The 25,171-nt window shown below is 38.5% G+C and overlaps 1 protein-coding gene across 2 annotated transcripts in view; it reads right to left on the bottom strand.

Annotated features, from left to right (window-relative positions):
• The window catches only part of UHRF1BP1L (UHRF1 binding protein 1 like), a 122,280-nt gene extending 105,422 nt beyond the window's left edge, over positions 1-16,858 (bottom strand). The window contains exons 1-2 of one of the 2 annotated variants that reach the window (XM_027592546.2): positions 16,571-16,858; positions 6,219-6,349 (exon numbers count right to left, since the gene is read on the bottom strand). Coding sequence is in view for 1 of the 2 variants with exons in the window: in XM_027592545.2 (XP_027448346.1) it covers positions 16,571-16,614 (44 nt within the window). In the remaining variant the exon portion in view is untranslated. The remainder of the gene's footprint in view (positions 1-6,218; positions 6,350-16,570) is intronic. The other variant, XM_027592545.2, reaches the window with a different exon arrangement.
• Positions 16,859-25,171: the final 8,313 nt, after the last annotated feature.

Here is a 25,171-nt window from a genome sequence, read left to right as displayed (position 1 = left end):
GAAGCTTATTAAATACTTAAAGATATAAATGTTATTTTCTTCAAAGAAAACTTTAGTGTTAATGGAAGAAGAATCAAGTTATGCTCATAATAATGTTTTTTTTAGTATTCTCAATTTACAGAGTTTGTTTGGCTTGGTTATTTTTATAATACACATGTAAAGGATATCAACCAATCTTGCCTAACCAGTTTTTTCACATTTAAAGAATTGAAAAGTTCTAAAGAATGGAAGAGGTTATAAGTTGGCAGCCCGTGAGCTTTGTTTTACCCACAAATACGTTTTGTCTGTCTGCACAGTGTTTTAAAAAACCTGAATGGGTGGCTAACATTTAAAATGAGTAGACCTTGTATTAAAATCTGGGTTTCCTAATTTTGTTGAAATATTGGAACACCTGACACAACTATACATGCATCCTTCATGGCAAAAACTGAGCAATGATTAGGCTCTTGGGTAACTTAGACAAATAAGACATAATCACTGCTTTCAAAAACCTCAGTTTACTATGAGACAAGCACATAAACAAATCATGGCAGTACGTTATAGTTTACTATGTGCCAAGCATTGTGTGACAGATATTACAATAAAAATGAAAATAGGATAAGATGGAGGTATATGAGAAGTAGTGATCATTTGTTAAAAATACTGTTTAGGGAAGGCTTCATGGAGAAGGCCAAACCTGAGCTATGTTTTTTAAGAGTTAAGTTTCTTCCACGTGAGAGGACATTTTAGGCATGGCAACAGCATGTTCAAGGTTACAGGATCACATACAGTAGGCATGGATGAAGTACAAGGCATTGGGTAGTTTGTAATGAAATGGAATGCTTTTGAAGGTGGCCTGAAGCCAGGTCATGAAGGACTCTTGCATCCCATGCCAAAGAATGTAGATTTCATCCTACACATCTGCATTGTTCCCACAGTGCTCCTAAGAAGACTCATGATTCAACATAGCTGGGAGAAGAAATAAAAAGGGAAAAGATGTAATAGCTAATCGCCCTAATTACTGATTCAACTAAATTACTAAAAGGAAATTTATGAGCATAGCCAGTCTTTGTTCCATTAACAAGGAGCCCTACTTTTTGCCTATCTTATTCAGTTAAGTTCTATTTTAATATTTCTTTGGACAAAAAATTCTACTGTTATAAATAAATTTTTTTAAAAAGCTTGAACATGAGCCAATAAAAATTTTTTACCAATCTTTATGTGATACACATTAACAAAGCAAAGGATAAAAACCATATGATCATCTCAGTAGACACAGAAAAAGCATTTAACACATTTCAACATCTATTTATGATAAAAACATCTATTTATGATAAAAATTCTCAACAAAGTGTGTATTGAAGAAATGTACCCCTCAACATAATAAGGGCCCTAAGACAAATCCATGGCTAACATCCTACTCAACAGTGAAAAGCTTAAGGATTTTCCTCCAAGATCAGGGGCAAGACAAGGATGCTCACTCTCACCACTTTAATTGAACATAGTATTGGAAGTCCTAGCCAGAGCAATTAGGCAAGAAGAAGAAATAAAAGGAATCCAAATTGGAAAGGAAGAAATAAAATTGTCAATTTGTAGATGATATAATACAATATACAGAAAATTCTAAAGACTGCACCAAAAAACTACTAATAAGAATGAATAAATGAATTCAATAAAGTTGCAGGATACAAAATTAACATACAAAAATAGGTTGCACTAATAATGAGTTATCAGAAGTTAAGAAAACAATCCCATTTACAACTGCACTGAAAAGAATAAAATATCTAGGAATAAATTTGACCAGGGAGTGAAAGACCTATATACTCTGTAAGACACTGAGAAACAGAGGACAGCACTGTTGTGGAATGGAAAGATTCCACAAATGGAAAGAATAAATGGAAAGATACGCTGTGCTCATGGAATGAAAAAAATATTGTTAAAATGTCCACACTACCCAAAGCAACCTACAAATTCAATGCAATCCCCATCAAAATACCAATGACATTTTTGATAGAACTAAAACAAAGAATCCCAAAACCTGCCTGGATCCACAAAAAGACCCTGAACGGCAAAAGCAATCATGAGAAAAAACAAAGCTGGAGGTTATCATGCTTCCTGATTTCAAATACTACAAAACTGTTAGTAATCAAAACATTATGGTACTGGCATAAAAACTTAGACACATATATCAAGGAAATAGAAAAGAGAGCCCAGAAATAAACCCATATTTATATGTTCAATTAATCTATGACAAAGAAGGCAAGAATATACAATGGGGAAAAAGGTCTCTTCAATAAATGGTGTTGGGAAAACTGGACAGCCACATGTAAAAAAAATGAAACCGGGTCACTATCTTATACCACATACAAAAATAAATTCAAAATTAATTAAGGACTTGAATGTGAAGCCAGAAACCATGAAACTCCCAGAAAAAAACAAAAACAAAAACAAAAAAACAGATAGTAAGCTCTCTGATACCAGTCTTAGCCATATTTTTTTTTGAACCACTCTTCTTAGGCAAGGGCAACAAAGGTAAAATAAATAAATGGCACTACATCAAACTACAAGCTTTTGCACAGAAGAAACCAACAACAAAATGAAAAAGTGACCTAACTGAATGAAAGAAGATATTTACAAATCATACATCTGATAAGATGAGGAGAGGATCTGAATAAACAGTGTCCCCAAGGAAGACATACAGATGGCCAATGGACACATGAAAAGATGCTCAACATCACTAATCATCAGGGAAATACAAATCAAAACCACAAGGAGATACCACCTCACACCAGTCAGATTGGCTATTATCAAAAGGACAAAAAATAACAGGTGTTGGTGAGGGTGTGGAAAAAAGGGAACCTTTGTACACTGTTGGTGGGAATGTAAAGTGGTGTAGCCACTATGGAAAACAATATGAAAACACCTCAAAAAATTAAAATTAGAACTACCACACTATCTATCAATTACACCTCTAGGTATATATCCAAAAAGCAAAAAACAAAACAAAAAAAACCCCCACCAATTCAAAGAGATATATGCACAACACCTAGGTTCACTGTAGCACTATTTACAATAGCCAAGATATGGAAGCAATCAAATTATCCATCAATAGATGAATGGATATAGAAGCTGTGGTATACACACACATTGGAATATTACTCAGCCATAAAAAAGAATGAACTCTTGCCATTTGCAGCATGGATGGACCTAGAGAGTTTTATGCTAAATGAAGTAAGTCAGACAATGACAAATACCATATGATTTCACTTATATGTGTAATCTAAAAAACGAAGCAAATGAAGAGGCACAACAAAAGGAGACTCACAGATATTAGAAGCAACAATTGACTACCAGACTGGGGAGGGATTGGGGCTCTACAAAATAGATGAAGGGGATTAAGAGGCACAAATTTCCAGTTATAACATAAGTAAGTCATGAGGATATAATGTACTGCATAGGTACTACAGCCAACAATATTGTAACAATTTTGTGTGGTGACAGATGGTAACTAGACTTATTGTGGGGTTCATTTCATAATGTATAAAAATATCACTATGATGGGGGGCCTGGGTGGCTCAGTCAGTTAAGCATTCAACTCTTGATTTCAGCTCCGGTCTTGATCCGAGGGTCATGAGATTAAGCCCTGCGTCCCAGCTCTGCACTCAGCAGAGCTTGGCTTTCTCTCTCCCTCTCACTCTCTCTTTTTCTAAAATAAATAAATAAATCTTTTAAAAAATACATCACTATAGGGGCTCCTGGGTGCTTCAGTGGGCATCTGCCTTTGGCTCAGGTCTGAGCTGCTCAGCAGGGGAGATTGCTTCTCCCTCTCTCTTTGACCCTCCCTTCTACTCATGCTCTCATTTACTCTCTTTCTCAAATGAATAAATAAAAGATCTTAAAAAAATCACTATGATGTAAACCTGGAATCAATGGGCTACTGTGTGTCAATTATACTTCAATTAAAAAAGAAAATTTTTACCAAGAAATTAAATGGTAAGATTAGCATTTTGAACAGATCTCTCTAGGAATAGTGCCAAGGGTGGAATAAAAAAGTATGAGACCAGAAGGAAATGAGAATGCTTATTTGCAAGAGTAACACAAGAAATGATGAGTTAAATCTGGATATTCAAGTCTTACTGATGTCTACTTGGTGCCAAGAAGTCAGCTATGTGCTAGGTTCAGGAAAAGGAAGATCTATTTAAGAGTTACTTAAATAAAAAGGCATCATAATTTATTAAAATGAGAAGATAAAGAGAGAAAAGGAATTAAGTTTGGTAGGTGACTTGAATAAACAAATGGATAGCTATGGTTGAAACTAAGAATAAAATTGTAACACCTCAGGGGCGCCTGGGTGGCTCAGATGGTTAAGCGTCTGCCTTCGGCTCAGGTCATGATCCCAGAGTCCTGGGATCGAGTCCCACATCGGGCTCCCTGCTCCTTGGGAGCCTGCTTCTCCCTCTACCTCTCTCTCTCTCTCTCTGTCTCTCATGAATAAATAAATAAAATCTTTAAAAAAAAATTGTAACACCTCATCCTCAATAAGCTAAGCACAAACCAGGTCAAATAAAGAGATGTTAAGGAAGTGTAACCTAAAAAAAGCAGGGGATTATAGCTATGATTGTACTTCAGAAGCAAAGGTTCTAGAGGACTTATTAGAGGTATATACAAGACCAGAACCATCTTTGAATGCCTTTATAAACAACATCCTTAAATATCAATATCCTAAAGATAATCTCAAAGGTTTCCCTAATGGTCTACCTAAGGTTAAAGCTTGGCATCTTTCCCTTGGCAATTTTGGTTTAGATCCAGACACCCAAATGATAGCAAAGAATCAAGGCAGACAAGAATACTGGAAAACAATATTTAATTGATCATATCTATACAATTGCTAACACGTGGCCAATAAATTTATCAAATGTCACATCACTCCTCTGTAATGAGTTGCACAACTCTGCTCATGGTTAATCTTTTTTTTTTTTTTTTTTTAAGTAATCTCTACACCTGGGCGCCTGGGTGGCTCAGTTGGTTAAGCGATTGCCTTCGGCTCAGGTCATGATCCTGGAGTCCCGAGATTGAGTCCCGCATCGGGCTCCCTGCTCAGCAGGGAGTCTGCTTCTCCCTCTGACCCTACCCCCCCATGATCTCTCTATCTCATTCTCTCTCTCAAATAAAATCTTAAAAAAAAAAAAAGTAATCTCTACACCTAACATGGGGCTTGAACTCACAACCCCAGATCAAGAGTCACATGCTCCAGGGGCACCTGGGTGGCTCAGTCTGTTAAGCTTCTGCCTTCGGCTCAGGTCATGATCTCAGGGTCCTGGAATCGAGCCCCACATCGGGCTCCCTGCTCAGCAGGGAGTCTGCTTCTCTCTCTCTCTACTCCTCCCCACTGCTCATTCTCTCTCTCAAACAAATAAATAAAATCTTAAAAAAAAAAAGTCACATGCTCCATCAATGAGCTAGCCAGGTGCCCCAATCATGGTTAATGTTTAATTACCAATTTCTCACTAAACTTTTAGAATAGTTCAAAGTAGTTATGTGGATAAATTTCCTAAGCACTAGAAGTGTTCAATGATACAAGTTTCTAGATTTTTCATTAAGTCCAACTTGAAATTCAGTGCCATTTCCATGAATCTGGTTTTATAACATAATTACTTTCCCTGATAATGAATTTTTAAAAGGGGTAAGAGGAGAGGGGAAGTAATAAATGGGGTGGCAAGTCCTTACATTCCTCAAGAACTCTATTTTCACTGCTGTTCATAAGAATTACTTCAATCTCTTTGATAAAGATCATAATTAACATTAAATACACAAAATACTCTTAAGTCCTTCAATGAGAAGTGATGAAAACATTCTCTTTATCAAGAGGCTTCATACCTCATTAATTACATTAGACTATGAAATCTTACCCATTAAAGAGTAGATCAAATACTAATTACTATTTCCAAATAGCTGACTGTAAGTTATAAAACTCTTTTAACAACAGAAAGAGTTGGTTATAACTTCAAATGCATTGCCAAACCTTATATATTAGAAAAGCCACTCTAAGAGAGGAATTGCATGAGCCTAGAGCTACTGTAAAAAAAAAAAAAAGAAAAGAAAAAAGAAATCAGTATCTGACTAGTACAGTAAGAATTAGAAAATATTCTCAAAGTATCTTTATGTGGGGCAAAATAAGTGCTTGCATTTATAAAAAGAAAGAAAAAGAAACCAAAAATGATGGGGAACAGAAGTATTACCTGAGGGCAGGAAATTCAGACAAAAGGTCCCTATTCCTGGTGAAAGCAAGTAGTCAGTTCCCAGGGTTTCTTAGACTCCTTGATTATGAAATTCACAGCACACCAATCTCCACCACAGCCAGCAGGGATCGCTGCAGGGAATGGGTACACAGGGGACATAGGAGGGAGCAAATTTAAGGGAAGGAAGAGGAAAGGAATGATATGATAAAAATATTTAGCTGTGATGCACTTAAAAAAATACAGTTGTATTTCACACTGGAATAACTAAAGGCAACACTGCTTAAATTCTAAGATAAATTAACCATTTGTGATTTCCCTCATTCTCTCTACCACTGGTATTATTACTACTGATATTTTTTTAATTTTATATTAAAAATATTAACAAAAATGAAATAACTCTGTTGTACAAAAGCTATATGAAGACTGAACTGTGTAATTCAACATTAAATCAAACCAAATAGGACAAGCACTCTAAAAGATAAGCAATTTACAAATACAAATTATCAAATTAGTTTAACTGCTAAAAAGCCCATTTAAAACTGTAATCTTCAATTCATTTTATGGAGAATACCAAAAAGTAAAGTTAGCTATGAAAATTAACCCACAAACCAAAGAGAGATCCAGCAATAAATTACATCTATACACACAAAAGCAAGTCAGAGAACTAGAGTATTTATAAAAAAAAAAAAGTTTTTAATCTAAATTTCTTGGATATGAGTCATCTGCCAAAAATGTATTCAGGACAACCAATTTACATCCTATAAATTCTATGAAGGCCAAAGCTAATCTATTCTCTAGTCAGCTGAAAATGTTTCTGAACAACTATGTATAACAATACTGTGCCAGATGCTAAAGGTACAACAGCAAACAAGATAAACACAATCACTGCCTTCAGAATGCAGTCTGTCAGGGTGATTCTGCCCTTAACGAGATGACAATCTAGAGGGCACCTGGCTGGCCCAGTCGGTGGAGTTCAAGTCTTACTTACATTCATGAGTTCAAGCCTTATGTTAGGCATGGAGCCTACTTAAAAAAAAGAAAGAAAGAAACTAAAAAATAGAGATGACAATCTACAGAACTAAAACATGGAAATTTTTGTTGTAATAAAATATTTTAAGACCTAAAGGAATTAAAAAATGAAGACCAATGAAGACTAGCCGACCTAGTTAAAGCTGCCTGTTAAGATGTACAAGTAAAATGAGGCCCGAGAGGATGACCTGGCAAGAAGGAATGTAAACAATCTGGCTACAGTAATAAGACAACAAAAGATGGGTGAAAAACAAAAAAGGGATAGAAAGTTTAGTATCAGAAAACAGTAGAAAAAAACTGCAGCCAAGTTTCTAGGAACTAAAGGCGCTGGGTGGCTCAGTCAGTTAAGCATCTGACTCCTTGTTTAGCTCAGGTCATGATCTCAGGGCCTGGGATGGAGCCCAATTCCCCTGCCGACCTTGGGGAATCTGCTTGAGGATTCTCTCCCTTTCCCTCTGCCCTCCCCGCACTCATGTGTACATACTCTCGCTCTCTCTAAGGTAAATATAGAAATCTTTTTTAAAAAATAAACTATCCTTAACTTCTCTAACTGCTTTAAATATTCCCTTGGTATGCATGACACTATCAAGCAAACAGATTTAGTTAACTATCCATTTTATATCACATAAACTGTCATTTATGTATTTTTATTTCATTATTTCTTTACAGTTTCTCTGGACTTAGACCACCTCTGTCTCAATGTCTCTACTTCCATTAAATTTGCATACAGTACTTTGTGCCTATCTCTTAAGACTTACATTTTATCCTGGAATCTACTTAATCATCTACCATACTGTTTTAAGAAGGCATTTATAGTTCTTAACTTCACATATATCTTACAGATCTTCTGTAAGTATTGGTGGAAAGAATAAATGCATGATTTATCAATGCGAATAATCACACTTAAAATACTCCTTAAAGATAATATAAACCTTAGATTTTATGATGCCCCTTTTTATGTATAGTTCATTTATATATAAAGTTCCATCGCAGCAGAAGAAAACTTTGGAATAGGAACTGAATTTAGTAAACAACATGGTTTTGGCAAATTTTAAAATGAATTTTCTGGTATTTCTAAGTTTCTCTCTAAATATTAATTCCTAAAATAAAATTACAAACAACAGTAGAGGAAAACAACACTTGATGTTATACTAGCAGTGGCAAAAAGAAGCTAGAGAGCTCTCTTTTATTTTTGGGTAGAAGGGTACATATACATATAGCTAAAATTAAGTCTTAAAGAAGAGACTAATCTAGAGATTCAAAATTTATATATTACATTCATTTTGGCTGGGAGAAATCTCAAAATAAGTAAATGAATTATCAGACAGACTAACAGTAAATCTAATATCTGAAAAAATAAATAACTATTATACTCTGAATCATATTTGTTTCAGCTCTCAACTTTGTTTTAATAACTTTGTCTTGATGTGGTAACTGCTTGTATTTCACTCATGGAAACAGTCATAAAGTTACACCTGTAACTTACATTCAATCTGAGCTCCAGTCACTAATAACAACTAAATACCAGTATTTAACAGAAATATTAAATTATTCATCCTAATATATGCAAAATAATGTGCAGCATTTAGAACACATATAACTGATAAGAGATCAACTTACTAAGGAAATGTTCAGATTGAAGCATTAAGGCAAAGTGTAATATTGCAAAAAAAATTATGCAAGTATAAAGAAATGGAGAAATTGTGCTTTCCCAATTTCACAGAACTACTAAGTCAAAAGGCTATGTTTCCCAAGCTTCAAAGGACTACAGAGTCAAAGGACTTCCAAATAATAAAAGAATCTCCTAAGGGATACTGCAACAGGATGGTGAAATACCACAAAAGAGTAGTAAGACTGAAATTTTATAATAAATGCTGAAAATAGAGCAAAAGCCTGAGGAGGCAGCATAGAATAATCATATTAAAAGAGTACTGGATCAGTAACTTAACCACTTAATACTACCTGTCAAACCCTGGGCAAATCACAAATCCTAACGTTTTAATAATTTCCTTCTCAGAGACCGGAACAAATCTCTTCTGATTCTAGAATGGTAATATTACAACATCCAATGGACCAAGCATCTAAGTCCCCTTTCAACTAAAGTCTGCAAATCTATCTCCTGAAACTAGCTTCTGAGGAATCAATATCTGGTTTTAGTTGGAAATTAGTGTGAAAAAAATGGTCACCTGCTTGATACCTCTACATAGTATACTTAATAGCAAAAAATACAACACTATAAAGTCCACCCCTTAAAATTCATCTCACAATTCACTTCACTGTAATTATGTACTGCATAAACCAAAGGATAACCACACGCAAAACACTTGATACTGGTGCTGCAGACATGTGAACCAGACTAACACCATGATGGCTGCTCCGTGACCTGAAGTCTTCTTGAATACAGCCCCCATTCCCATTCTTTCCTTTTGTTTAACAGCACCCTTAAGTACACCCTTGGAGCATAACATTTTGGAACTGCTCTGGAGATATGACTATGATACTTACCTATTCTCAAACATGCTCCTCCCTGGTGGTCTCCTAGCATGTACTCTCCAGCCCCTAGAGCTATAAAAGCAGGTTTCCCAAAAGGTGGTGTTGTGGAGATCTACCCACTTGCAGCCCCCCAAGATATGCTTCTGTCCATTAGTCCCCTTAAAAACCATTTCTCATCAAGCTGAACTTGGTGTTTTTCTTCAGTCACGGTTCCTTTGGCCTTTGAAGGTTGCTTTGCACATACTTCCATTTCACAGAACAGCAGACTAAAATGTGTAGTCTAAATTAGTTCACAAATAAAAGGAATCTCCTTTCAGATATCTAACAGGCATCCAAATTAATACATCAAAACCAAACTCCTTATCTCTCTACCTTAAGCCTGCCTCTCCTGCACTCTTCTACGTAGTTAACAGCAACTCCATCTTCTCAGTTCCTTATGTCATGACTGTTCTTTCTCTCTCAATCCACATGTTACCTGTCAGCAAATCCTGTGGTTCTACCTTTGAGATACATCTAGAACCTGTCTCTATCTCAACAAGTCCACTGCATCAACACAGGTCCAAGTCAAAACCTTTCTCACCTGGATAGTTAACACTTTTAATTGGCCTCCTGCTTCTGCCCTTGTCCTCCTATTACTTATTTCCCACATAGCTGCAGAGTAATCCTTGGCTCAAAGCCTTGCTTCCAATCTCACTCAAGGTAAAAAGCTGAAGTCATTACAAGGCCCCAAAAGGTCTGGCCCTGTCTTCTCTTTGATGCATCTTCCTCTACTTACCTCACTCCTCACTCCACTCATGTTGGTGGCCTTGATACATTTCAAAAATGATAAGCAAGCTTCCACTTCTGGATCCTTGCATTTACTTCCACTACCTCTTTCATATCTCTTCTCAAATATCACCTTTTCAATCAGGCCTTCCTGATCACCAGATTTAAAACTGCAAACTCTACCCTTACCTCCCTGCACTTTCTATCCCCTTTCCCTGTGTTATATTTTTAATAGCACTTTCCACAAACTGATATAATGTACTTCACTCTTTTACTATCAGCCTCCTTTGATTAAAAATGTAAATGCCACTGAAGGCAGGGATTCTAGCCACAGCACTATGGACTAGCGCATGGTACAAAGTAGCACTCAGTAAATATTTGCTAAATAACTGTTATATATCTAGTGTCAAAACCAACAGTACTGGGGGTTATTTTAAAAAGAATACTGTCAATTTAAGTAACTAAAAATTACTTTTTAAAATTCCCAAAATTACAAAAGTAAATTTATTTCTATTCCTAAAAGGTAATAATTAACTCAATTTTTTCCCAGTTGCCCAATCCAAGTAAATCAAATCTCACAAACTTCATATGGCAATATATTTCTAAAAACAGGTTACATTTAGTGATCCTACTCATGCTTCCTATGCCACAAGAGGAATCACTGAAGTTTCCCAAGAGCTGAGACCATGTCTTACCCATCTTTGTATCTCCAATGCCCAGTGTTCAAGAACCTGATAAACATAAACTCTCAAAATTATTTATTGAGCTTTACCATAAAAGTGAAAGATGTAATTAGCGTATCAATAATTACACAAAATTATCATTTGAAAAAATAATTTCCGACGGTCTAAATCATGTTCTGTTTCCTTTCAAGAATGTTTAATTCAGGAATGATTATAGACCTAGTCATTACAAGGCCCCACAAGGTCTAGCCTGGTTTTCTCTTTGATCTCATCTTCCTCTACTTACTTCACTCCTCACTCCACTCCAGAAGATTATATGCACCTTAACGTCTCTTCAGCAATTCAGTTCAATGGCCTTAATGGATACCTTGCTCTAAATTAGGCCTAATCCTCCTCTGAAATTTTAAACTTTAATACTTTTAGACAAAACCTCCAATCCTTCCAGTTCTCTCATTTGTTTTTCTCAACTGCTCTCCCACCCAGATAAAATTTCCAATCCTTTGATGGTTCTTTCCAGACTATCAGCTGCTGTTCCCCCCTTTTCTTCCTTTCACAGTATAAGCTATTCCATGAATACACCGTGAGGCACCCTAAAGTCTCTATCACTTTGCCATTCAGTCACAAGACCGGGCAAGAGTTCAACCTTTCCTAATCTCCCTAACATATATTCCAAATATTCAACAATCTTCCCAAGGCACCCTCTCTTTCTATTTGTTCCTTCCCTTAGTTTAGGGAACATATCTTGTTGAGACTGTCAAGTGGTTTCTCCTACCTAGATCATTAGAACTGGTCTGGATCCAATCCCTTTCCAAGTACGGTTCCCTGACCTTCCATAAATTCTGTAGGATAATATCCCTACAATACAGGACTTTTCTATTTAAGTTAATCAGAGACCCTCCATAGACTCTCTATTTCCACCACAGTCAACTGCTCCTGAACCCTGGATTCCAAAACCAAACTGATAACCAAGCATCTTTAATGATCATGTCCCTCTTTTGTCTGGAATTCTTTATTAGCAGTCACCTCCCAGGATGAAGTTCAATTTCTTTAACATAGAAAATGAGGCACTCTGAAATCTAATTTAGTTCAGTGCCTATTAAAGATACCAAATGGAACAGCAAGCCACACTCAAAACAGTTCTACCTATGACCATATCTTTGCTTTATGACCCTTTGCCATTTTTAACTGATCCATGTTGGTAAGCAGAACTGAGCCAAACAGGTTCTCTCTCCCAGGAATCTCAAACTTGACAGGAAAGACCACAGATTGGGAGTTGTGAGAGGTAGAAGCAGTCGTGCTCAACCAAGAGAGATTTTACTCTAAGGGGACATTTGTCAATGCCTGGAGTGCTACTGGCATCTAGTGGGTAGAGACCAGAGATGCTGCTAAACATCCCACAAACACAGAGCAGAGCTTCACAACAAAGAATTATCTTGTCCAATGAGGTTTTAGGAGCTGGTTAGGTCTGCCCTTCCCCGGACTTGGTGACCCACCCCAACAGCTTTCTGTTACATTTCCTCTATTACCTAAGTTAAACAGAGATTTTTGTTGTTTGCAGACAAAATAACCTTAAATTGCACAGTACCTAGTTCAATCATCTGACATGCTTGTATACTTCAAACCAGTTTCTCAATCTCAAAACTACTGACATTTGGGCAATATAACTATTTGTTGTGGCAGACTGTGCTGTGTACACAGCATGTTTAGCAGCATTCCTAGCCTCTATTCCCCTCCCCCCCAAGTTGTGACAATCAGAAATGTATACAGACATTGCCAAATGTCCCGTAAGGGGCAAAATCACCTCTGACTGAAAACCAGGACTTTAAACTATACAAAGATTCCACCCAGGTGTGGTGAATATCTGTCCTGCCAACTCCCACTTCCAGTTAACCTTGTGTCCAGCATAGTATGTACTAGCCAAAGGGAAAAAAGCATGGGAGGAAGGGAAGAGGGAGCATTTGTATGGGAATCTTTTACTCCTTTTCACGTCCTGGCTTAAATATATTCTATCTTCCAGCTTCTATTTTCCTCCTCTTCTTTGCTCTAGCACACAAGTACAAATGCACAGTAACATGAGGTCTTGAAAGGTAGCTCCTGTTCTTATTTCTTTTCTTACATTTGTTATAACTTTTCTTTAGAACTCTCCATTCCTTTTTGAAAAAATACTCTCCTAGAGAAGCCTCTAAAACATATTCTGTGCTGGTTATAGTATGAAAGATCAGAGTAATTTCTCTTCAAAGGCTTTTCCTGTTTCACTTCTCTTAAAATATAAGTAGTCCAACCCCCACCCCCACTACACAAACACACATACACATACACACACTCCCATCACCCTCTTGCCCTGCCCCCTTGCCCAATCCCCCCAGCTCTGCTCCTTCTCTCTCCCTCCCTCCTGTTCAGTTTCAGATCAGTTCCAAGTACACAAACTATTTTTATTAATAATGCAACAGATGCTTAGGATACAAACTAAACAACAATTAGGCAGGGAACAAGTATACAGATTTACACTTCTCAAACAGTTCAACATTTACTTAAAGCATTTATTAATCTCTTAAGAATTTCTCTTTTATACTTTTCCACTATGCCAGTTTCTCAAACCCCTATATCTGCCTAACACTGGTTTTAATGTTAGAATTTCACCATACTTCAATCTCAAGGCTCAGAGTAAGCATTCTTTCTCCTGTTCGTTCCTATAAAGTCTTATTCCTTACTGGAAGACCCCATATAGAAAGGGTCATTTTCCTAGTCCTTCCTTTCCAAGACAACAAAGGCTCATTTATTCAATGATCCAGTTACAACAACTGGTCATACCCAATATCTGTGATAATACTCGTGGCATATAGTCTTACCTCAGTTAAGAAAACGTGAGGGAAAGTCAATGCTTTGGTGCCATTCATTAAAAAAATAGTTGAGTGCCTACATTATGCTAGATTCAAAACAAAATCCCTGCCATTATGTAGTTTACATTCAAGTGAAGAAGACAAAGAAAAAGCATAGACAGATAGATAGATACAGGCAGAAAAGGATGAAAGGGTGGTCAGGTAAGGCCTCCTTTGAGGTGCCATGAGAGCATCAACTGGCCACAAGAAATGTCTATTATTGCAAGATAATGTGTTCTAAGTATTTCCTGTTAAAAATTATTAAATTGTCCTCCAGATGATTACTTCAATATAGAGACATCTTTAATACTGGATAATTTGTAAAATTAAGCTTGACCCCAGGTAATTTCAAAAGTTCACCCCTACTTGAATAACTGTAATTTATCACAACACCCGCCTTATTTCATCTCTTGTCCTTTACATTTATAAATAACTATTTTTCTTCGATGACAGCAGTAAGATTAATAGATGAATATGAATTTGACACTCTTTAATCACCTGAGTTGTTCTGAAATATGAAATAACCAAGAATTCAAGTGTTTTCAAAAACTCACTTTTGTACTCAGCCATAAAAAAGAATGAGATCTTGCCATGTGCAACACCACGGAGGGACTAGAGGGTTTTATGCTAAGTGAAATAAGTCACACAGAGAAAGACAAATACCATATGATTTCACTTATATGTGGAATCTAAAGAAGGAAACAAACAAAAAGCAGAAACAGATCCATAAATAAAAAGAACAAACATGGTTGGCAGAGTGAAGGGTGGGGGGTGGGCAAAATGGGTGAAGGGAAGTGAAAGGTACAGGTTTCCAGTATGTAATGGTTAAGTCACAGGGATGAAAGGTAGAAAAGTGGAAAGGTAGAAAGGTAGAAAAAGAAAGAAAAAGAAAGAAAGAAAGAAAGAGAAAGGGGCATACCCATGACCAAAGGTGCAAAAACAAAAATCCTCATCTCTGAAAAAAAAAATCCTCATTACTATTTACCACAAAGGTATTAGAAATCATACAGATTAAAAAGTACTCCTAAGGACTCAATTCTGAATATGTGAAATAAGCCATCACCTTTGCTATTAATTTTTAAGAGCCTTTCTCAACTGGAGTTCTGCAAGAGAATTAAACGAACACCCTAAGCCACTCATTGATTGAATTAACTTTCTTCCCAAGCATCTGGAATGGAACTAGCCATGTATCATCATCCTTGGAAGAAAAACAGTCAAATCATTTTCTGTAGGTCTCAATTTTCTTGTGGAATGGAGTATGACAAAGGCTAGAGGACATCTGATTAAGTCAGACATTACCTAAATAATAATTAAAAAGATAAAACCTTTTTCCAAAATAAGATAATTCAGTATCAGACTATATGTGCAATATTAAAACTTTCCAATTAGTGATATTAAGAAATGTATATTCATAAATGTTGCTATAATTTGCTACTTTTTAAAAAAAGTTGTATCTTAATGTTTTAAGTTTAGATAACATTTGCTGATTCACAGAAATGTTGATTTTGTTCCGCAATGTACAACCTGTGGTACTCAATGATCTGGAGAATCAAGAATTGTCTTTACCATATAAACATACCAGTATACCCAAGTTTTTTCCTAATATCATTAACTTACAAATAACAGAGAAAAGGGTCATAACCAAGTGCTTTGAATTCGCTGTTAACAAGTTGGAAACAAGATACCACATTTAGCCTGTGTCTTGAGACAAAAATGGAGAAGTCAGAAGTAACAAACTGCCAGCTTTACTGAGTCATGTTTCTGACTAAAACCGCGTTATGAAATGGAAAGAATGACAAGTATTGTGTTTATCACCACAGATGTTGACTACCTTAATTTATGGATCTCAAATTTTAAAAAAACAAAAAACTGTTTTGCCAGAATTATGTGGAACTAAAACGACTCCAGAAAGAACTTGCCAAAGCTGGGAACTCTGACTATTTACCTAAAACAAATCCTAACTGTGCAAACAGGCACACCCTCTAATGCATCAGAGTGGGAACGGCGAGGTGGGGGTGAGTTCAGAAACTAACAAGGTTAACATTTCACGGAGAAGACAAGCGTCAGCGCAGAGTCCAAACCGCTCCAGACGCCCTCAGTTAGCGCTCTGCTCCGAATGGAGGCGAGCACGGAGCTCGGATTCACCCTGCCACATAAATCCCCAGGCTCCGCGCAGGACCGCCCAAGCCGGGTCCCCGGGACGCCCCCAGACGCCGCGTCGGGGAGCGATCTCAGCGCGCTGCCTCCCTCCGCCGCCCTCCACGCTGCTCCGCGAGCCGGCTGGGGGAGAACCCGTCCGAGGGGCCGACTCTTGACGCCAGAGCCGTACGCCGCAGGCGACGGGAGATCGGGGCCGCGACCCCCTGCCCCAGCTAGACCTGGCAGCTCAAGAGTCGCCTCCCGCACAACTACCAGTCCCCGCCGCCCCCGAGGCTGTGAGCAGCCCCCCGAGACGGCTAGGGCGGAGGCGGACTGGCCTCCCACGCCCGAGGCTCTAGCTGACCTGGAGAGGTGCTTCAGGATCTGTTTCTTGATGAGCCCAGCCATGGTGCCGCGGCAGGAGGCGTCGCGCTCTCTCCGCGTTTTTCACTGCCTCCTCTCTTCGTGGCTGCCTCCTTGTTGTCCGGACTAACCCGGCCGGAGGAGAGTCGCCTGAGCGCTCACGCCCGGGAGAGACCGGAGGCCCCGGCCGAGGCCACAGCCGCCGCCGCTGGTACCGAGGACCGCGAGCATCGCTCTCAAGCTGCCGTGGCCGCCGCCGGCGCCATCTTGGCTGCAGCATCACCTAGGGGACCTGGGGGAGGGCGGGGCGGTGCGGACTCGGCGTGGGGCGGGGCAACGCAGGCTCCGACCCGCGCGGGAAGTGTGCTGCCCCGCCACCCTTGTCCGGGACTGGCCGCGTGTCCTTCGCCGCCCTGATGCTACTGGGTGCTTTGATTCCCAATCCCAGAACCTTCTTGTGCTTTATAGTCCTCCCTCTCCACTCTGGTCTTGTTCCGGTCTCCATTACTGAGTGCTCCGTCCACATCCTACTTTTAATTTTTCAGAATTTGGAGCACAAACTGCCCTGCTTGCTTTGCTCTCTACCTGGTCTACCTAGCTTTCTTCATATTCTTGCCTCAGTTTCTTCTTTTCTAAGCTATTCCCCCCCTCCCCGCCCCCCCATGCTATGATCTAATGTTTTCTCTGGTGATTCCAGTTCTAAGGGAACTAGAAGTTGACAACGTGTCTTTTTTTTTTTTAAGATTTTATTTATTTATTTGAGAGAGAGAGAGAGAGAGCACGAGAGGGGAGAAGGTCAGAGGGAGAAGCAGACTCCCCACTGAGCAGGGAGCCCAATGTGGGACTCGATCCCAGGACTCCGGGACCATGACCGGAGCCGAAGGCAGTCGCTTAACCAACTGAGCCACCCAGGCGCCCGACAACGTGTCTTCAAAGAGCCCAGGACCCGGGAATTAGAAGTCCCAAACTCAAGTCCTGGCTGTATTGTATTCTAGCCGTTTTAACCTGGAGAAAATAATGTCCTTAGTTTTAGCCTTAATCATCTATAAAATAGGTTAATAATGTATTCTTTACCCACTTCTCTAGGTTGTTGTATCTAAGATTATAAGAATGTAAAATTTCACTTGAAAGTTTCTATAAAAAGGAAGGAAATTATTGAAATAGAACTATTACAGCTCTGAACCTCCACCTCACCCAGCCCCAAACCAACATTTTCAGAAGGGAAAATGACCACCCAATGATGTCTAAAGGAGGAAAAGAAATTACACTACCTCTGAGGGATGTATCAGGAAGAAATGTGGTTATGGGTGGGGGAGAGGAGGTAGTTCACATACAGTCCAACAACCAGGCTCTTTCTGTAGAAAGGAAAGTTGATAGTGCTTTGGCTACTCACTTAACATTCTTCATGCACTATAAACTGGGCACTATTCAAATATCTAGGGTTGCCTAAACAAAAACAAACAAAAAAACCTTGTTCTGTCATCCAAGAGTTAGCAGCCTAGCAAGGAAAGTAGTAGACTCTTAGTGCTAAGACCTTGAGCTTTGTCACTAGACTCAGTGAAATGCTACCTCAGCCATTTTGTAGCTATGTAAACTTGGGCAAGTTATTTAATCTGTGAGCCTCAAGTACCTCATCTATTGGAGATAATATTAATAGTTTCTAACTCAGAATTTTGTGAGGTCTAAATGAGATTATGCATATAAAGTTTTCAACAAAGTCCTCTTAATAAATGCTATTATTATCATTAGCATTGTTGAAAACATGCAAATTGTTATGAGAACACAAAGGAAGGAGTGATTCGTTCTACCTTAAGTCAAAGATTTACAGTGGAGATGTTATTTCAAAGATGAGACTAAATCAGCTTAATGTGTTAGTAGAACTGACCTTGAAGTCCAAGATTTGGATATAAAACCTAGCTCTGCAGGTTTTTAGCTATGTGATCATAAGAAAAGTATGGAACCTCTCAACCTCCACGATGGTTGTTGTGAGGATTAACCAAGCTAATGAAGGTTGAGTAAGTATTTAAGAGTACTTAAGAGAGTGTCAGACACAATAGCATGGAAGCTATTATTATTAATTCACTAGCCACAAGAGAATGTTCCAGGCAGGTGGAATTGTCAAAATTCATGGCTTATAAATGGCAAGTGGCCTAATGTGGCTAGAACAAAACATGGATTCCTTTTCAAAGTAGTAAGTATTAAAGAATCTCACAGCTTAATAATTATAGTTGTGGTATAGTTTAAAAAAAACTCAACTGAGCAAATCTGATAATTTAATTGGCTTTATTAAGCAATTCATGAATTGGGGATCATCCCACATAGCAAGTAGAGGGGAGCTCCCAAAAGAATTGTACAAAATGGAAAGTATTTGTAGGAAGGAATTTACAGGAAGTTATTAGCTAGAAAAGAAAGAGAAAGAAAAGATTATTTCAGGCAAGGGGCAAGGTTACCTTCCCTTAGGGGAAAAGGCCTAGGGTCCTATTACCTTATCTTCTTGGGGGGGGGGCCTGGGATGAGGAGGGACCATGTGATAGATTACCTCATTGGTGCAGACCAGAAAATTCCAGGCTCATTGGCTTAGAATTCCACACCTAGAGAGGTTGAAACTGCAATTAAGTCTTGGTTTCCTGTGATGCTGACTCTACCTTGAGCCTGTGGTTTTTACTGGTTTTACCAATATCTTTTTACTGAGAAAATACATTTTCAATTTTTCTCTCCCTGATTTGAGGGAACATATGTCAAAACCACTGTAAAATCGGTGTTTTAAATTAATTTACATTTTCTTTTTTTTAAGATTTTATTTACTTATTTGAGAGAGAGAGCCTGAGAGGCAAAGGGAAAGAGACAAGCAGACTCCCCACTGAGCAGGGAGCCTGTCACAGGGCTCAATCCCAAGGCCCTGAGATCATGACCCAGGCCAGTCAGTTGCTTAACCAACTGATCCACCCAGGCACCCCTTTACATTTTTCCTAATTGTTATTTAATTACCAAAGTATAATTTCTAAAAAGTTAAAAACATGACTGTCATACAGATATATAATGAATGTGCACCAAAGATTTATCAATTCATATTAATGCAAAAGTCAATAAATAGGATATAGAGCTAGTTCACTCATTAATATGACTTGAATAAATCTGTTACACATTTATTATGTACTTATAGCAGAGTCATATTTTTAACTCTTTTAAAATTATATAAGCAGAATGAGTTAAGGGTCCATGGAAGAAGACATCACTTCCTTCGCATAAGAAAAGTCATTTTAGGGGGCTCCTAGGTAGCTCGGTTGGTTAAGCATATGACTTGTAATCTCAGCTCAGGTCTTGATCTCAGGGTCTTGTGTTCAAGCCCTGCACTGACCTCCACCTACTCGAAAGAAAGAAAGAAAGGAAAGAAAGAAAGAAAGAAAGAAAAGAAAGAGAAAGAAAGAAAGAAAGAGAGAGAGAAAGAAATAGAGAAAGAAATAGAGAAATAGAGAAAGAAAGAAAGAAAAAGAAAGAAAAAGAAAGAGAAAGAAAGAAAGAAAAAGAAAGAAAGAAAGAAAGAAAGAAAAAGAAAGAAAGAAAAAGAAAGAAAGAAAGAAGAAAGAAAGAAAGAGAAAGAAAGAAAGAAAAAGGAAAGAAAAAGAAAAAGTCATTTTAGGCTCCCAGCCATCTTCTGAAAGAGTGTGAGAACAAATAGCCACTTCAGGTGAGTAGATAGCCTAATCATATTCAAAAGTGAAGACTGACTCTGTCTTTCCCTTTCTCTCAAATAAATAAATAAAATCTTAAGCAAAACAAAAACAGGGGAGCCTGGATGGTTCAGTTGATTAAATGTCTGATTCTTGATTTTGGCTCAGATTATGGTCTCAGGGCCGTGAGATAGAGCCCTGCATCAGTCTCCATGCTCAACCAGGAGTCTGCTTGAGATTCTCTCCCTCTCCCTCTGCTCCTTCCTTCACATGCTCTCTCACTTTCTCTCAAATAAATAAATAAATAAAATCTTTAAAAAATTTCTAAAAAATAAAATGAAAAAGTGAAGACCTGACTCATACACTTGAGTTATCTTTACAAAATCTAAGCTCCTTTGAGCACCTGGACACCAGACCAACTAGAGCCAGAGAATTGATGATGCTGACCCTTACTGCCCTTCCCACTTTGACCTGGAAATCTTAAAAAACTTTTATAACCTTAAAATAACTTTTGCTCCAATTCAATGCAATATTCCCCATTGCACAAGCCCCATCATGGATATGTATGTACCCTTGGCTTACAAATCACCAATTTTGTTATTCGAAGACACTGCTTTGGGAAAGAGCTCTGGGGTTCTCCTTCACTTGTTCTAAGTAAAATATTTGCTTTTCCTATTTTTTGGCTTGATTGTGTCGTTTGGCTGAACACCCACCAAGAGGCAAACCCAGTTTCACATAACAATTATACATTGCCAAAATATACATGTATATGAAAAGCGTTAAAAAGAAAACCATTAGCCCCAGATGAAGTCATTTATGCTAGGCCATGTCACAAAACTGATACTTAATAACCAACCTAATTAAAGTTTCAACCTCCCTCAGAAATATAGTCTTAACTGGTTGGTCAGGAGTTTTCTGATCAGCACCAATGAGATAATCTGTCATAAGGGCCCTCTCCATTCCCCCCAAAGTAACATGAGGTAATTCACCAAATAAGACCCCATGCCCTTCCCCTTCAGGGAACTTGATCTTTCCTGAACAATCTTCTCTTTTCCTTTGCTAATAACTTCTTGCGCCACGGTTCTTCCCATAAAAACCTTCCATTTTGGGGATGCCTGGGTGGCTCAGTTGGTTAAGTGGCTGCCTTTGGCTCAGGTCATGATCCCAGGGTCCTGGGATTGAGTCCCACATTGGGCTCCCTGCTGAGTGGGGAGCCTGCTTCTCCCTCTGCCTGCCACTCCCCCTGCTTGTGTGCTCTCTCTCTCTCTCGCTCTCTCTCTCTCTCTCTCTCTCTCTCTCTCTCTGTTAAATAAATAAATAAATAATCTTAAAAAAAGAAAAGCAACCTTCCATTTTTGTACAACTCATCTCCTAGGAGTTCCCTTCTAGTTCCTAGATTAGATATTGCCTTGTTCATGAATCTTTCAGGAAAGCCAAAATATTTTTTTAATTTTTATTGTTATGTTAATCACCATACATTACATCATTAGTTTTTGATGTAGGGTTCCATGATTCATTGTTTGTGCATAACACCCAGTGCTCCATGCAGAACGTGCCCTCTTTAATACCCATCACCAGGCTAACCCATCCCCCCACCCTCCTCCCCTCTAGAACCCTCAGTTTGTTTTTCAGAGTCCATCGTCTCTCATGGTTTGTCTCCCCCTCTGTCTTACTCCCCTTCATTCTTCCCCTCCTGCTATCTTCTTCTTTTTCTTTTTTCTTTTTTTTTAATGTTTTATTGTTATGTTAATCACCATATATTACATCATTTGTTTTGGTGTAGTGTTCCATGATTCATTGTTTGTTCATAACACCCAGTGCTCCATGCAGAATGTGCCCTCTTTAATACCCATCACCAGGCTAACCCATCCCCCTACCCTCCTCCCCTCTAGAACCCTCAGTTTGTTTTTCAGAGTCCATCATCTCTCCTGGTTCATCTCCCCCTCTGACTTACTCCCCTTCATTCTTCCTCTCCTGCTATCTTCTTCTTTTTCTTTTTTCTTAATATATGTTGCATTTTTGTTTCAGAAGTACAGATCTGTGATTCAACAGTCTTGCACAATTCACAGCGCTCACCATAGCACATACCCTCCCCAATGTCTATCACCCAGCCACCCCATCCCTCCCACCCCCCACCACTCCAGCAACACTCAGTTTGTTTCCTGAGATTAAGAATTCCTCATATCAGTGAGGTCATATGATACATGTCTTTCTCTGATTGACTTATTTCACTCAGCATAACACCCTCCAGTTCCATCCACGTCGTTGCAAATGGCAAGATCTCATTCCTTTTGATGGCTGCATAATATTCCATTGTGTATATATACCACATCTTCTTTATCCATTCATCTGTGGATGGACATCTTGGCTCTTTCCACAGTAGGAAAGCCAAAATATTTTTTTAGGAAAGCCAATTAAATCTTCAAATTTACTCAATTGAATTGTATTTTAATAAAAGTAACACATGCTTGAGATTACTTGTGCTAAAATCTGGTAGGGAAGAGTGCATGGTGTGAAGGCAAACAGACTCAGAATTTTTTTTTTTAATAGACTCAGAATTTTTACTGAATAGTCTTGTGCTGAAAGTTGGCTCATACTGGCTCATAAGAACCAATTACATGTATCTCTTCCCAACTCTGTGTTCAGAAATTGGTGACTTCAGGATAGCTGGAAATCAGCCATTGTGACAGTGTTTATAACACAGAAAGTGATAAGCTCTACCAATCAGGGCTTGCCCCCCCTCGCCAAGATCTGGTTGTTGAACATTTACCAGCATACACTGTAAGATATAAGTATTTAGAAAAATACTTGCTGATAATTATGCTAGCAGTACAGAAGACAGATCAGAATGAGAAGAGAATGGAGGCAGAAAGGGCATTGAGAAGGCAGTGGCATTATTTCATGTGAGAGATAAGGCAGTATCAGGAGAGAGGAAAGGCCAAGGGCAGATTCCAGAGAGTATGTCAGGGATTGGGGTTGAAGGTGATTGAGGTATTTAGCTTGGGGTTTGGAACACACCATTAATATAGATAAGTAATTAGTTGGAACAAACTGTTTTGGAGAAAAAATTCAGTTTTGGATTTGTTGCTATTAAAGTTATCTTAGGATTCCTGCGTAGAAACATTCAGGTTACAGTTTGGGGTAGAAATTCTGCTTTAGTATTTGTCATTACTTAATGGCAGCTGAAACCAAGAACAAAAATGATCTTGATCAAGGAGCATGTAAATGTTGAGGAAAGCAAAAAGAGAAGCTTAAAGGAGAAAGGGCTGATAATCAGAAGGAAAGAGCATATTTTAAAAGACGAGAGCTGGACAGAAATGATGGCAGCTCTATTATGTAAGTTTTATAAAACACTCCTTACGTATTCATAGTAAGAGATCTTATCAATTTAAAAATAAATTAGAGAAAATACAATGACTAAAATTGGACATAATTAACTTTGTATATTCAATGACTTTTTAATACAAAAGGATATAGACACCAATAGAATAGAGTGCTTGACTTCAAGGAGTTTGCCATCTGTGCATGTTAAGAGACTGATTATATGTGGGCACCTGGCTAGCTCAGTCGGTAGAACATGCAACTCTCGATCTAGGGGTTGTGAGTTCCAGCCTCACCTTGGGTGTAAGGATTACTTAAATAAAATCTTTTTTTTTTTTAAGATTTATTTATTTATTTATTTGAAAGAGAGAGAGAGAGTGCACATGAGAGGGGGGAGGGTCAGAGGGAGAAGCAGACTCCCCGCTGAGCAGGGAGCCCTATGCGGGACTCGATCCCGGGACTCCAGGATCATGACCTGAGCCGAAGGCAGTCGCTTAACCAACTGAGCCACCCAGGCACCCTAAATAAAATCTTTTAAAAAAGAGAATGATTATATGACAAAAAGATGACAATGATGATGATGATTACTACTACCAGGGACTTGACTTTTGTCATTTGCTCTTCACAAAACAATTCTGCAAGGGAGTATTATTAATATTACTCTATTTTACAGATGAGGAAACTAAGGCATAGAGAGATTAACTAGCCTGGCCACAGCATCTAGGAAGAGCCAGCATTTGGCCCAGGAGTTTGAATGCAGAGACTGCACTATTAGTTACTATCTCTTTGATTTCAATACTAGTCCATAAATTTAAAGATTAAGTTATTTAATATATGTATAAACGTCTTAGAAAGTTTACTCGCAGGTATTAAGCACTTTGTAAGTGTTAACCATTATCATCTTCATCTCTCAAGTTTACACAGCCAATTTGTGGTGGAGTCTGGATTCTAATACAAAATTCATTTTCTTATCCATTATTATATATAGGAGTTACCCCGGGGCATTACAAAAACACATAGCAGCACCTAATTTTAAGAGTGAGAACAAAGTGGTGGGAGATAGCAAGAAACCTTTTTAGATAGGAATGATGGAGCAGTGTTATGAAGAACAAGTAGGCAGAGGAAGAATATGAATGAGTAGAAAAGCAAGGCAGTTGACGGAACAGCATGTTTGTAATTTAAGGGTGGCTGGACCCTACAGTCGAATGGGCATTGGCGGGAATGAGGCTGAAGAGACTTCATGTCCAATTCCATGCTGTTTATGGTTTTGCACTTTATTCCTTGGGAAATGTCACTGAACAGTACTACTCGAAAACACACACACACACAGGCACAAAGCTGTAGGTTCACCACGGAGATTAGAAGAAACTTGTAGGAGCGACTCAGTATGCGAAGTAGAGGACAAATACGCAATGCAATGGGCGAAAAAGCACTGAGCTGTTTCCACTCTTGTTGGATCTCTCCCCGACGTAAACCGGTTAGACTGAGAACTGCACAACCCCTAACCCACAGACAGAGAGGGCCGTCTCTGGCTTCCGGCGTCCTCAGTTGCTAAGGGAGACCGGAAGCACCCTTACGCTCCGCCCGGCAAACCATAGAGTACCGGAAAA

This window comes from Zalophus californianus, chromosome 9 (genome assembly GCF_009762305.2).
Source record: "Zalophus californianus isolate mZalCal1 chromosome 9, mZalCal1.pri.v2, whole genome shotgun sequence".
NCBI classification, from domain to species: domain Eukaryota; kingdom Metazoa; phylum Chordata; class Mammalia; order Carnivora; family Otariidae; genus Zalophus; species Zalophus californianus.
Note: the sequence above shows the minus strand (reverse complement) of the source record. Positions and strands in the feature narration are given on the sequence as shown.